Source organism: Phyllostomus discolor, chromosome 7 (assembly GCF_004126475.2).
Source record: "Phyllostomus discolor isolate MPI-MPIP mPhyDis1 chromosome 7, mPhyDis1.pri.v3, whole genome shotgun sequence".
Classification (NCBI taxonomy): domain Eukaryota; kingdom Metazoa; phylum Chordata; class Mammalia; order Chiroptera; family Phyllostomidae; genus Phyllostomus; species Phyllostomus discolor.
The window spans coordinates 6,449,031-6,460,885 of record NC_040909.2 but is presented as its reverse complement, the minus strand read 5'-3'; the positions used below and the strand labels follow the sequence as shown (position 1 = coordinate 6,460,885).

Genomic DNA, 11,855 nt, shown 5'->3' with positions numbered 1-11,855 from the left:
CCTGTACCAAGTGAACAACCCCCCAGTTCTCCCTCCCCCAGGCCCTGCTGCCCACCCTTCCTCCTTCAGTCTCTGCACCTCCGACCACTTTAGATGCCTCATGGACTTGGATTACACAGCATTCACCTTCTTGTGTCTGGCTGACTTCACCCAGCCGAATGTCCTCGAGGCTCATCTGCGCTGTAGCAGGCGTCAGAATTCCCTTCCTTTTCAAGGCTGAATAATATTCCATTGTATGCACGCACCACCTTTTGCTTATTTGTTCATCCACCGGTAGATACTTGGGTTGCTTCCACCTCTCAGCTTGTGAGCAGTGCTGCTATGAACACGGGGTAGAAACATCTCTTTGCCACCCTGCTTTCGACTTTTAGACACACAGGGTGGGGCACATGCAGGTTTACTGTTGTTCATATGGAAAATGATGCAATGACTAATAAATAATCATACAAGATTAAACTCCATGTGTCTTGTACTCACAAGATAAACTCACTTTTGCCCCGCCCTGTATACTCAGAAGCGACATTGCCGAACCCTGTTGTATTTGCATGTTTAATTTTTTGAGGAACCACCAGTTTTCCACGCCAGACGCCGCATTTTGCATTCCCACCAACAGTGCACGAGGGTTCCCACTCTCCACATCCTTGCCAACACTTGTTTTCAGTTTTTATAAATATATGTAACAGCGACACCCGTGGCTATGAGGTGATATCTCAATGTCTTCAACTAGCAATTCTAGAAAGTGTAATTTTTATGCTGCAAGTTTACACTTCCAAGGAAGTGTCAGAAACAGTGCCTGTACACCTCAGCACAGAGATCATTACTGGGGACCTGACAGAACCATGCAGGTGATGTCTTCAGACCCGCTATTCATTTTCAAACGTTTGCACCCCATCTGCACACCCGTACTGGGCGCCCTGCAGAGACTCCAGATGCGACAGTGGGGCCGAAGAGATACAAGCACGTGCCTGAGAAACAAGCACGCAAGGAAGCAAGTGGGTCCCAGCAGCCCGCAAACAGCCAGACACGGAGTGACCTGTGAGGTGGGGAAGACGTGCTGGGTCGTTAATACATGCATCGTGCAAAGTGTTCAGATCTCTGTGATATTTTCATTAAGATGCATGTTCTACTTTAGAATCTGTATTTTTATGGATATGAATAAATTAAATAGTATCTCTATGAGCATTGTATTCAATGATATATTTGTTTGGGGTGCTATGTAACATGAAATAAGTATATATCAATGCAATATTTGTAATTTTTTTTTAACATTTTATTCATTTATTTTTAGAGAGGGGAAGGGAGGAAGAGAAACATCAGTGTGTGGTAGCCTCTTGCACGCCTCCTACTGGGGGGGCTGGCCCACAACTGAGGCCTGTCCCCTGACTGGGAATCAGCACCAGTGACCTTTGGCTCACAGGCCGGCACTCAGTCCACTGAGCCACACCAGCCAGGGCTTATTGATTTATATGAACACCAGACAAGATTTTTGCACAAAAGACTGGTTTTATTGAAGTAAAATTTACATAAGTTCTGGACAGTCCATTGGTACGAAAGTCCCATTTCTCTCCCCCTGTTCAGATATATTTCCATTTGACTATAGACAGCATAACCTTGCCATGAAATAAAACACCAAAATCATTCAAGTGGTACAACTATAAATTTGAATTACATTGTTAAAGAGTGAAAAAGAAACATACAATTGTTCGAGGGTCAATTACAGTGATTTCTCATCTTCCTGTTCTTCTCATCTCTTAAACCTACTTCTCAGAGTTTGTCTGTAAGTTGAAGCAATCCCCAACGGTGGTTTTAGACTGCTCTGCCTGTTTTACAGATGCTGAGGATAAAATATTTGGAATTACGATTAGGCCCCTCAAGACAAGATACTGGGGTGTCAGGAGTAACCCTTGTTAAACGCATGCCTCTGGGGACAGACTGATTCTTCAGATAAGAGAAAATAAAAGTCACCCTTCATTTTTAGCCCAGATTAACTTCCAAAGAACCCACCTGGCTAGACCCAAGCTGTCCAATAGGGTAGCCCCCTCTGGCTATTTAAATTTAAATTAAATTAAATATTTAGCTCTTCATTCACACCAGTCGCCGTTCAAGTGCTCAAGGAGCACCTGGCCTGGCGGTCCCTCTGTGGGACACACAGACACAGGAGTTGCCGTCCCCACAGGAAGTTCCACTGAGCATCACTGGGCAGACCACAGAGGAGCCGGTTCATGTACAAACCACTTGTTCAAGCTTATCTTCCACGCCCAGTCTGGTTTCGTTGAGCCCGAGACAGCGGTACAAAGGTGGACGGACAGTACAATCTGTCCAAACCACATGATGTGATACAAGCGTCCAAAGTCCCGTAAGGAACCCCACCTTTAACCACGCAAAACAGTCTCGTGAGTGCACTCTGGGTGTGAGCACGGCATCTTGGCCGTGGGCAGCCTCTCCCGTGGCAACCCTCGAGGAAGGCTTGCCAGGGACCCCTCACCAACGTGAATTAGTCCTCCCTGACACACTGCATGGCCACCTTAGCAGGGGGTCCCTAAGGGGCCCGCTCAGGGCAAGATGACCATCATGAAGGCCACTCAAGGCTTCCGTGACCAGCCAGAATCCCCCCGCCCACAAGGAGTGCCAGCACACCACCCGAGCATCCTGTGCCCGACGCAAGGGCAGACACCTCGTCCTTCTTCCTACCTTCAAGGCCAAAGTCTCTCCTGAGAGCCCACACTTGCATGATTTAATTTAAAACATATGGAAATAGCAGTTGGTATAAACCTAAGGACAATTATTCTCAGTAAAAGAAATAATGCATTAAAACTCCTTACAAAAAAAACCAACAAAATAAAATAAACTCTCATCTGACTAGTCCAATAGAAACACTGTTTTCACAAGCCCTTTATCCCATGATTCCTGAAAACTGTGCAATCAACTCCAGAATTTGGTCTAAGTTATCATCTTAACAAATAATACATTTTCTAAAATATTAAATGTGCATTACTCGGAAACAAGTGTATGCAAATGAACCTTTACAGATCAACATATAAACCCACTGATCAATTCCCCAGTTCACAGAGAGACACGTTCATCGATTTGAAATTTGAAAATCATTTTTCCAAACATTTATGACCCTGGTTTCTGGCCTTCAAGCCTAAGTGCACGCCGTCACCCCTCTGGGACCGGACCCTCGACACCGAGCTGGACAGCCCCTCGGGCAGGAGGGAGCTGCAGGCTTCCAGGGGAGGTGTCAGAGCTGCAGGCTGAACGAGACTTTGGTGGTGTAGCTGGGAACCGACTCTGTAATCAAAGGAAAACAGACACTCAACCACTCTCCTTTCACTGTGGGGTGTAACTACATGCCGGGAAGAACAAAGGCGGATTGGTGCCTTTTTCCTGTGGACACACGTGCTCGTGAGGGGAGGAGCAAGGGCGCTTGGGAAACAGCCACCAGGAAAAACGCCCTGCCCTTTCCTGCAGCCGCCTGGCCCTCTGCGGCATCACCCACCGGTTGAAAACCCAAACTAAACGGGCTGATTGCCTGACCTGCTTCTCGTGTTCGTGCTCTTGTGATTTTGACACAGGTGTACCCTGATTGACAGGAGCTGACTTTCTCGGATGTGGACTTCAAATGCATTTTGAAATGGAATTTTATTGTCCCATTAATTAGGACACTCTTCTGTCAACGTCATTTCATTTCACATTCCTGTACAATTAGTAATGCAACCCTCACGTTGTAAGTGTATGTTTCCCTGTCAAATAGTTGACGGTGTAGCAAGCATTCCAGAGCACTAGACAAATCGAATATTTTAAGGAAAAGGATCTCTCTTTTTTGGTAAATGGAAAAATAATTTACAAAAGGAACTGTCCCTCACCAGTTAACTCTTTGTCAATCTGTCTTATAGCAAATATGTGTGTGTTGCCTGAGTTCCTGGACTCTGTCTATTCATCTGAAATATTGTAACTATGAGTTACCTACCTCTTTCTTTAAGGTCTTCGATATAGGCTTTCATAAATTCTTTATCAAAGTGTTGACGGTCTTGTTCACTTTCCACCATTTCGTCACCATCTGGACACTGGGTCTTGTCAATAGGATTGTCCATAAGGCTTACAAATCTATTCGAGAAAATATGGAAAATGCCACAGTTTTCCCTGTGCATTTTTAACTGCAAAAATTCCTCCCCTTGGAAGTCAACCTTCATGGCCCTAAATCCCAAGTTCTTCCTTATTCTTCAAAGTCACAGTAGACCACGTACAGTGAGCATCACCAGTGGAGTCCCACTGTGGGGCAGTCCATCGCGATGATGGGACTGGTCGTAAGGCAGAGGCTGTCCAGAGGCCTGACGGGAGAAAGGAGAGCTACTCGGCCCCAGAAGGAGGGTGAGGGCCGGAGGCCAAGAGGCAGACAATGACGCTTTCTCTCAGTCAGGTCCCTACGACCGTATGATGTCTCACTATGCTTGGTACTACTCCCAATGAGTGACACCAGCGCTCAAACGGGGTGGCTGAATGAAGAAGGACTCAGATAAAATCCACAGAAAAGAGGAGGAGGAGTGGGAGGGGGTGGAGGAAGAGAAGGAGGGGAAGGGGAAGAGGAGGAGGAGGAGGAGGAGGAAGGAGCTAAAGGAGAGAAACTAAAATGGCATTTGGTTTTCCGTCTTCACAATTTTAAAAGATGTGTTGAGGTGAAGGTGATATAATTAATTTGAATTGAATTAATTCAATTCAAAATAGGAAATTCCTCAAATAGCCTTTGGTTGCAATGGCAGTAGTCCCTGCTGGCTTGGGTATTAGCCTCACTCTAATTGGCTTCAGAAGATTATATATACATCTCTATATCTTCTATATGCCTATATATGGCATATCCACACATATCTGTCAGATTTTAGCATATATACTTCCCAGTTCATTTTTCTTTTTAATTTTAATGTCTAAATATGGAGAAAGCAAGAAAGTTTTCATTCCTGTGTAGCTAGAACCCTCCAACTTCCCTTTGCAATCTTTCACTGAACTCTCCTTGTCCTTCCCTGCCCCCCAAAACAGATTTCTGCCTACATTTTCCCATTCTTCAATTTTCTTTACTAAAGGAATCACTGTCTACGCGTGTGTCTTTTCATCTGAATAGCACAGCGGCACTGTTTATGTAAAGGGGCCGTCTACCGCCCTGCCCGTGGCGACTCCCAGGCCCAGGGGCCGTCTCTTCCGCTGGTCAGTCTCTCTGGCAGCTCGTTGGACAGCAGCACCTTCTGCCGCGGGACAGAACATTGAGTGCTGCTCCGTCCAGTGCAGGTGCTCCCTCCACCCTCTGTGGTTCCCCCGCCTCCCCCCTCCCGGTTTTTGTGGTTGATACCTTTACTTCCGCAAAATTTTGTTAGGACAATTTTTGAACATTCAGAAAAGTTGAAAATTCTGTCGCTCTTGTTTTTCAAAATTATCATTGCTGTTTTTAGCTCTTTTCACCTTTCACATAGACTTTCAAATTCCTTTTTCAAGTTCCATAAAGGAAATCCAGCCCTGGCAGGCGCAGCTCAATGGATTGAGCACAGTCTGCGAACCAAAGTGTCGCAGGTTCGATTCCCAGTCAGGACACATGCCTGGGTTGCAGGCCACGGCCCCCAGCAATCACACATTGATGTTTCTCTCTCTCTCTCTCTCTCTCCCTCCTTTCCCTCTCTAAAAAAAATAAATAAATAAAATCCTTTAAGAAATGTAAAATGCTTTCTTTAGGCTCAAGATAAAACAAAATTTCATTAAAAAAAAAAGAAGAAGAAAAAAATCCCACTAAAGTGATGACAGGAATCCTATTCTACTTCAGCACAATTTTTGGAAGAAATCACATCTTCAGAGTCTTTCTATCCGGAAAGACAGTAGGTCTTCCCAAATATTCAAGATCTCTTTGACATTGCTTGGGAACACTGTTTAGTTCCCTTCACATAAGAGACCTTTCTTTCTCCTAGGGTTTTGCCTAGATATTTCCTATTTGGGGATTATTACTAGTAATGCCATCATTCTTCCACTCCTTTCCTACAGATGGTTTCTAAGATATCAGGAAGCTAGTGACTTTTTAAAAAGACTGACATCTAGTCTTTCTATTGAACTGTTTATTAATTCAAAGAGCTTTTATCTGGTCCTCTGAGATCTCCAAGCCCTGCAGTTAGAGTCGGAAGTGACTTCCGTTCCCTGCACGCAGGTCGCAGTTTTACCCCGACCGGAGGCTCCCCTCCAGCCCTTGATGTAAGCAAGCGCTGCCTGCTGCCCGCTGCCCCCTGAACGTGGGAGGGGCCCTCGGGGTGGCTCCTGCTACCCCTCCCACCCGTGGGTCACTCTCACCCAGACAGCATTCCCAGCCACGGACAGTGGGGGTCCCATTCCGGTGGAAGCAGTTGGGGGGGCGGGGGGCGGGGCGGGTGGAGAGAAGATGTCTCATGCCCCTGTTACACTTGTGCTTATGCAGGAACAAATTTAGTCTTTCTCTCTGCAATAGTTAATCTCTGTATTTCTGTTTGCCGTGCATCTTACTGCAGGACCGGAAGTAAGAAAGACTCATGCTGAGAGGAGCATTTGCCACTGAGGGAACTGGGAGTCCCAGGGAAATACCTCCTATACCAAACGGAAACACCTCCTTGGGGGGTGGCTGGGACAAGCAGATGGGTCTCTGGACACAGCAGGGAAGTGGCTCTCACTGGAGCGGCCTCGTGGGAAGGTTCCCGGGGAGGCTTGAAGCTACTGGGAAATGGGCTAAAATGGTCTCAGGTGGAAGTGACAGGGAATCTCCAAAGCTCCAAATGCTGGCGGGATGCTGTAGTGGGGAGCCAAGGGGACGTGCCGTGGAGTCAGCATCAGGGGGGTGACAGGCCCAGGAGGCCCGGGCACCTGCCCCACCGCGCCCTCAACCAGCACGTCGCATTGTCTAGAAATCCTCTGAGCTCTCCCTCCCCAGGCTACATCCCACAACTCCAAAATCCTGTAAAAGGGCATCAGAACTCCCGGGATCTGAGTCTCAGAGTACAACGACGACCATCTGATCCGCTTCCTGAGACAGGTGCCCAGGCCCCCACGCTCCTCGCTCCGCTCCCCGTGTCTGCAGGTGTCTCCACCAGGACGGTCGGTCTACTCACTTCAAAGGGGTGGATGAGTCCCAGAGGGCGGTGGGCAGCTCCACCAGACCGTCCCCGCTGACGACTAACAGCGTGAGCTTCTTCAGGTTGAGCAGGGCGTAGGGCAGGTAGGTCAGCTTGTTCTTGTACAGGAGAAACGTCTGCAGTTCTTCGAGCCTAGGGAGCCGGGGAAGGGAGCGGGGCACAAGGACTCAGCTTCGCAGCGAAGAAAACCAGAGGGACTCACAAACAAACCCTAGCAGGAAATCCCGACTTAGGTCTTTCTCATAAGGGTCGCATATGAAAAATAAACTAACTTTCAAAATTAAATAAATGAAGCTGTGCCAGCTGAGACAGTTTTTTGTTTCTTAGTTTTTTACTCAATTCATTGCCCCCTGAAGACACAGGCACAGCGGCAGCAAGGGCAGAGTGCGCATGTGCTGTGGGCCGTGATGGAGCGCGAAGATCAACACAGGCTTCCAGTGTGAGTGCCTGTCCTCTGCGCTCTGCACCTAAAACTAATACAAAATAGTGTCGAATGCAAACTGTAGTCGAAAAGCTTTTTTAAAACCTCAGTATCTCCCATCCCAGCCTGTGTGGCTCCGTTGGTTGGGCAATGTCCTGCAACCCGAAAATCTCTGGTTTGATTCCCAATCAGGGCACATGCCTGGGTGGTGGGTTCGGTCCCCAGTCAGGGTGCGTACAGAAGGCAGCCAATCAATGTTCCTCTCTCACATTGGTGTTTCTCTCTCTCTCTTTGTCCCTCCCTTCCCCTCTCTCTAAAACAAAAAAATAAAATTTAAAAGAGCCCTGGCTGGCGTAGCTCAGTGGATTGAGCACGGGCTGTGAACCAAAGCATTGCAGGTTCGATTCCCAGTCAGGGCACATGCCTGGGTTGCAGGCCACAGCCCCCAGCAACCGCACATTGATGTTTCTCTCTCTCTCTCTCTTTCTCCCTCCCTTCCCTCTCTAAAAATAAATAAATAAAATCTTTTTTAAAAATGTAAAAGAATCAATATATTCCTCAAAGTGCCTGTCTCACTCCAAGGGTGAACGGGGCATGGGAAAGAAGTCCTCGAGTTGCAGTGAAAATAAACACATTTCAGCCAATGTTTCCTTTTGCACATCTCGAGAGCACAGGCATTCCTCTCTCATCCTACTTTCTAACTTTAAAGTAGGAAGAAGCCTGCGGAGAGAGAAGGAAATGAGCCCACTCTGCTCCAAAGGCATTTCACTCAGTTCACCTCCGGGACTCACCCCCGCCCCCCGCCTCCAGTTTTTTCCTTCATTCCTTTGCAAAATCTTGAGCAATCCCACAAATGATTCACAAAGTTCCCCTGTGTTTCAAATGAAAACAACTCCCCTCGAGTCTCGCAAACAGAGAAAGCATGGGCACACACATCAGATGTACCAGGAACAGGGAACAGAAATAGGGATGGCCCTGAGGACCAGGCCACCTGGGGCGTCCGCACCCTGACAGTCTACTCCTGCCGCTGTGTGCGGGAGGTTGTGGACTCCGGGAGGCTGGAGGTTTTGTTTCATGCACCACTTTAAACCCAGCGGCTCCCCAGACCTGCCATACAGGAGCCTGATAATACTGGCAGGATGAATGAATGAATGAGTGAATGAATCTTATGTGATTCGGTGTAGTCATTATTTTTAAATGAGGAGGCTACAAGGACATAATTTGAAACCCTTACTAAGCATACCAATTTCGTTTGAAAGATTACGCATAATAAATCAACAGACAAAATTAATAAAAATCATCCTCACGGATAGCCTAAACACAGAGCGATGTGTTTCTAACCCACATGCCATCATTTTACTTTTCTACTTCTGTGGAGTGAAGAACAGTCACTGATGCCACTCTGCCAGGGACCAGAGGAAAATTAAAGTTCACCAAGGCAATGAAGATTTGGTCAAATGCACATTAATAGTGGGCAAAACCAGGTTTACAGCTGTCCATATGGAATATAATACAATAATTAATGATAATACAAAAATAAACTGTGTTTTGTGTACTCACAACTGTAAACCTACTTTTGCACACGAGGTCTGTCCAGAAAGTATCCAGCCGTGTACTATGAACTATAGAGACATTTATTGAAAAAGAAACAAGACACAAGAAACACGGTACACAGGACAAGGACACCTCAGTCCCCTTCAACACAGGCACCCTGGGGTCTCGCAGAGTTTCTCCCTGTTGCCATCCGCTGCCCAGTTGTATTTTCCTGAATCTCATCAATGGTCTGAAATCCCTTCCCTTTCAAAGGTGATTTTAGTTTGGGAAAAAGCCAGAAGTCACAGGGCACCAAATCTGGGCCGCAGGGGGCCTGAGTCACCTGGGTGACTTGCTGGTTTGCCAAAAAACTCTGCACAAGACACAGTGTACGAGCAGACATGTTGTCATGATGAAGCTGCCAGTCACCAGTTGCTCACGGCTGTGGTCTTCTGAATCATCCAAATAGCTTTCACAGAGGAACATTTAAGCTTAATACAAAATTGGATGCAGATTCCTTGCTCTACTCACTCATTTTTAATGCAACGGCCACACAGCACACGTGCTCACTCAACAGTGTCTACTGCCCCCACTGACTAGTACAGTGAAGCATCATTGTTCACACATGCGCATTCCAGTCCACTCTCCTTGGCTGCCAGGTTACACGGACACTGAGCAAACCATTCTGGTTATATTAACAATAGCTGGGCTTTTTCCAGACACACCTCATCATACATATACAAGTACGTGTATAATATAGACTAGAAACTCTCTTATCACATAAAGAACCAAACTTATTTCCTAGAAACAAAGGACTCTGGAAAATTCACCAATTTCAAAGGACATTCATAAGTTATAAAAGTTTAAAATGTTGCCCTGGCTGGTGTGGCTCAGTGGATTGAGTGCCAGCCTGCAAACCAAAGGGTCACTGGTTCAATTCCCAGTCAGGGCACATGCCTGGGTTGCAGTCCAGGTCCCCAGTAGGGGGTGCACAAGAGGCAACCACATGGTGATGTTTCTCTCCCTCTCTTTCTCCAACCCTTCCCCTCTCTCTTAAAATAAATAAAATCTTTTTTTAATTTAAAATGTTAACAGCATGTAAGATGTTAGTAACTAATCCATACACCTCACCTTGAAAGCGCAAGTAGCTACCTGTCTATGTCTTGCGGCAGGTCGTTCAGGTTGTTGTTGCTGATGTCCAACCACTGCAAGCTAGACATCCGCAGGACGCAGATCGGGATGCTGGAGAACTTGTTTGCCGAGATGTCTACGAACGTCACTTGCTTCAGATTACTTAACTAGAAGGGCATGACAAAATACTCTAATTACTTTTGTAAGGGAAAGAATTATGTTTGACTAATAATTTTTCAATTGCTATCTCTTCTCAAAGACATTTCTACGAACATATGCCAAAGAGATCAAAACAGGATGCATTGTGGAGCAAACCGTGCAACACGCCGGGGTGCCAAGGTGACCAGCTCACGGTGGCTGCCCATGAGGGGCTGGTGATGTCATGAACGAGCCACGGAATTCTATATTCTACCGAGTGAATGGGCAAGACAGAATTCTTAGGGGGTGCTGGAAATACCCTGAAACTGAATTGGTGAAACGTACATTTACAATGGGTGAGTTTTCTGGCGTGTAAATCACGTCTCCATAAAGGAGAGGGGAGTACAAGAAGGAAGAGAGAGACCAGCCCAGGAGGCTGTTGTCCCAGTCTGAACGACAGACAACACAAGCTTGGGCTAGGGTGCTGGCGGGAAGGCGCTGGGCAGCAGTCGGACACAGACCACGTTCCAGAGGGCCTGCCCAGCGGGACTGACCCACGAGCAGACATGGGCCTCGGGAGCAAGAAGGGTCAGAAGTGGCATGGCTTCCTCCAGCCCGCACACCTGAGAGAAGGCCGAGCCACTCTCTAAACTGGGGAGGACAGGGGGTGCACCGTGTGCAGGGAATTGGGACCCTCCGTGGTGTCCCCTCACAGGCACCACTATTTTTTCCTGGGGCAAGATGGGTGCCAATAGCAGAAGCAGCCACTCCCTCCCACACGGACGTTTTCGGGGAAAGGGGATTGGCAGCCTTCCTAGGACCACCCTCAGCGGCCGGCCCCATCCAGTCCTCGCCAGCAGAACACTTCACGGGCAGGACTGCGAGACCCCTACCTCCCCTCGGCACAAGCTTGTTGAGCTTGACTTGGCCATAAAACTGTTCACTATAATCTGCTCCATTCTATCAGAAAATGACTGACCTGGCTGGCGTCACTCAGTGGTTTGAGCATGGGCTGCGAACCAAAGTGTCGCAGGCTCAATTCCCAGTCAGGGCACATGCCTGGGTTGCAGGCCATGACCCCCAGCAACTGCACATTGATGTTTCTCTATCTCCCTCCCTTCCCTCTCTAAAAATAAATAAATAAATAATCTTAAAAAAAGAAAATGACTGAAAGTCATTTCTCCAATGAATTTATACCAAACAAAACAAATATGTTTAAATTAACAGACACTTTAAATCCTGTTTGTAGGACTACTTTAGTTACCTACACGTTATGTTGAATATATAATTTTTTTTTAATTTTACCCCCTTTATTTATTTCCGTTTCCAATTTTATTTCACCCACGTGGATAAATAAATCGGGGTCTGCACTACAGCCAACAAGCATCGTATATCACATTGGCGTTAAATAAAAATATCTTGCACGAAAACAGGGCTTTTTCCATGGCATTTTTGGATATAAATTCAGGTCCCAGCCTAGTGTAAAGACATTTTAAAGA

The 11,855-nt window shown here is 46.8% G+C and overlaps 1 protein-coding gene across 1 annotated transcript in view; it reads right to left on the bottom strand.

The window, feature by feature from the left end:
- Positions 1-1,678: 1,678 nt before the first annotated feature.
- LRRC2 (leucine rich repeat containing 2) overlaps positions 1,679-11,855 on the bottom strand; it is a 28,616-nt gene continuing 18,439 nt past the window's right edge. The window contains exons 6-9 of the mRNA XM_028518775.2: positions 10,240-10,385; positions 7,110-7,265; positions 3,971-4,107; positions 1,679-3,291 (exon numbers count right to left, since the gene is read on the bottom strand). Coding sequence (XP_028374576.1) covers positions 3,242-3,291; positions 3,971-4,107; positions 7,110-7,265; positions 10,240-10,385 — 489 coding nt within the window. The 3' untranslated portion in view covers positions 1,679-3,241. The remainder of the gene's footprint in view (positions 3,292-3,970; positions 4,108-7,109; positions 7,266-10,239; positions 10,386-11,855) is intronic.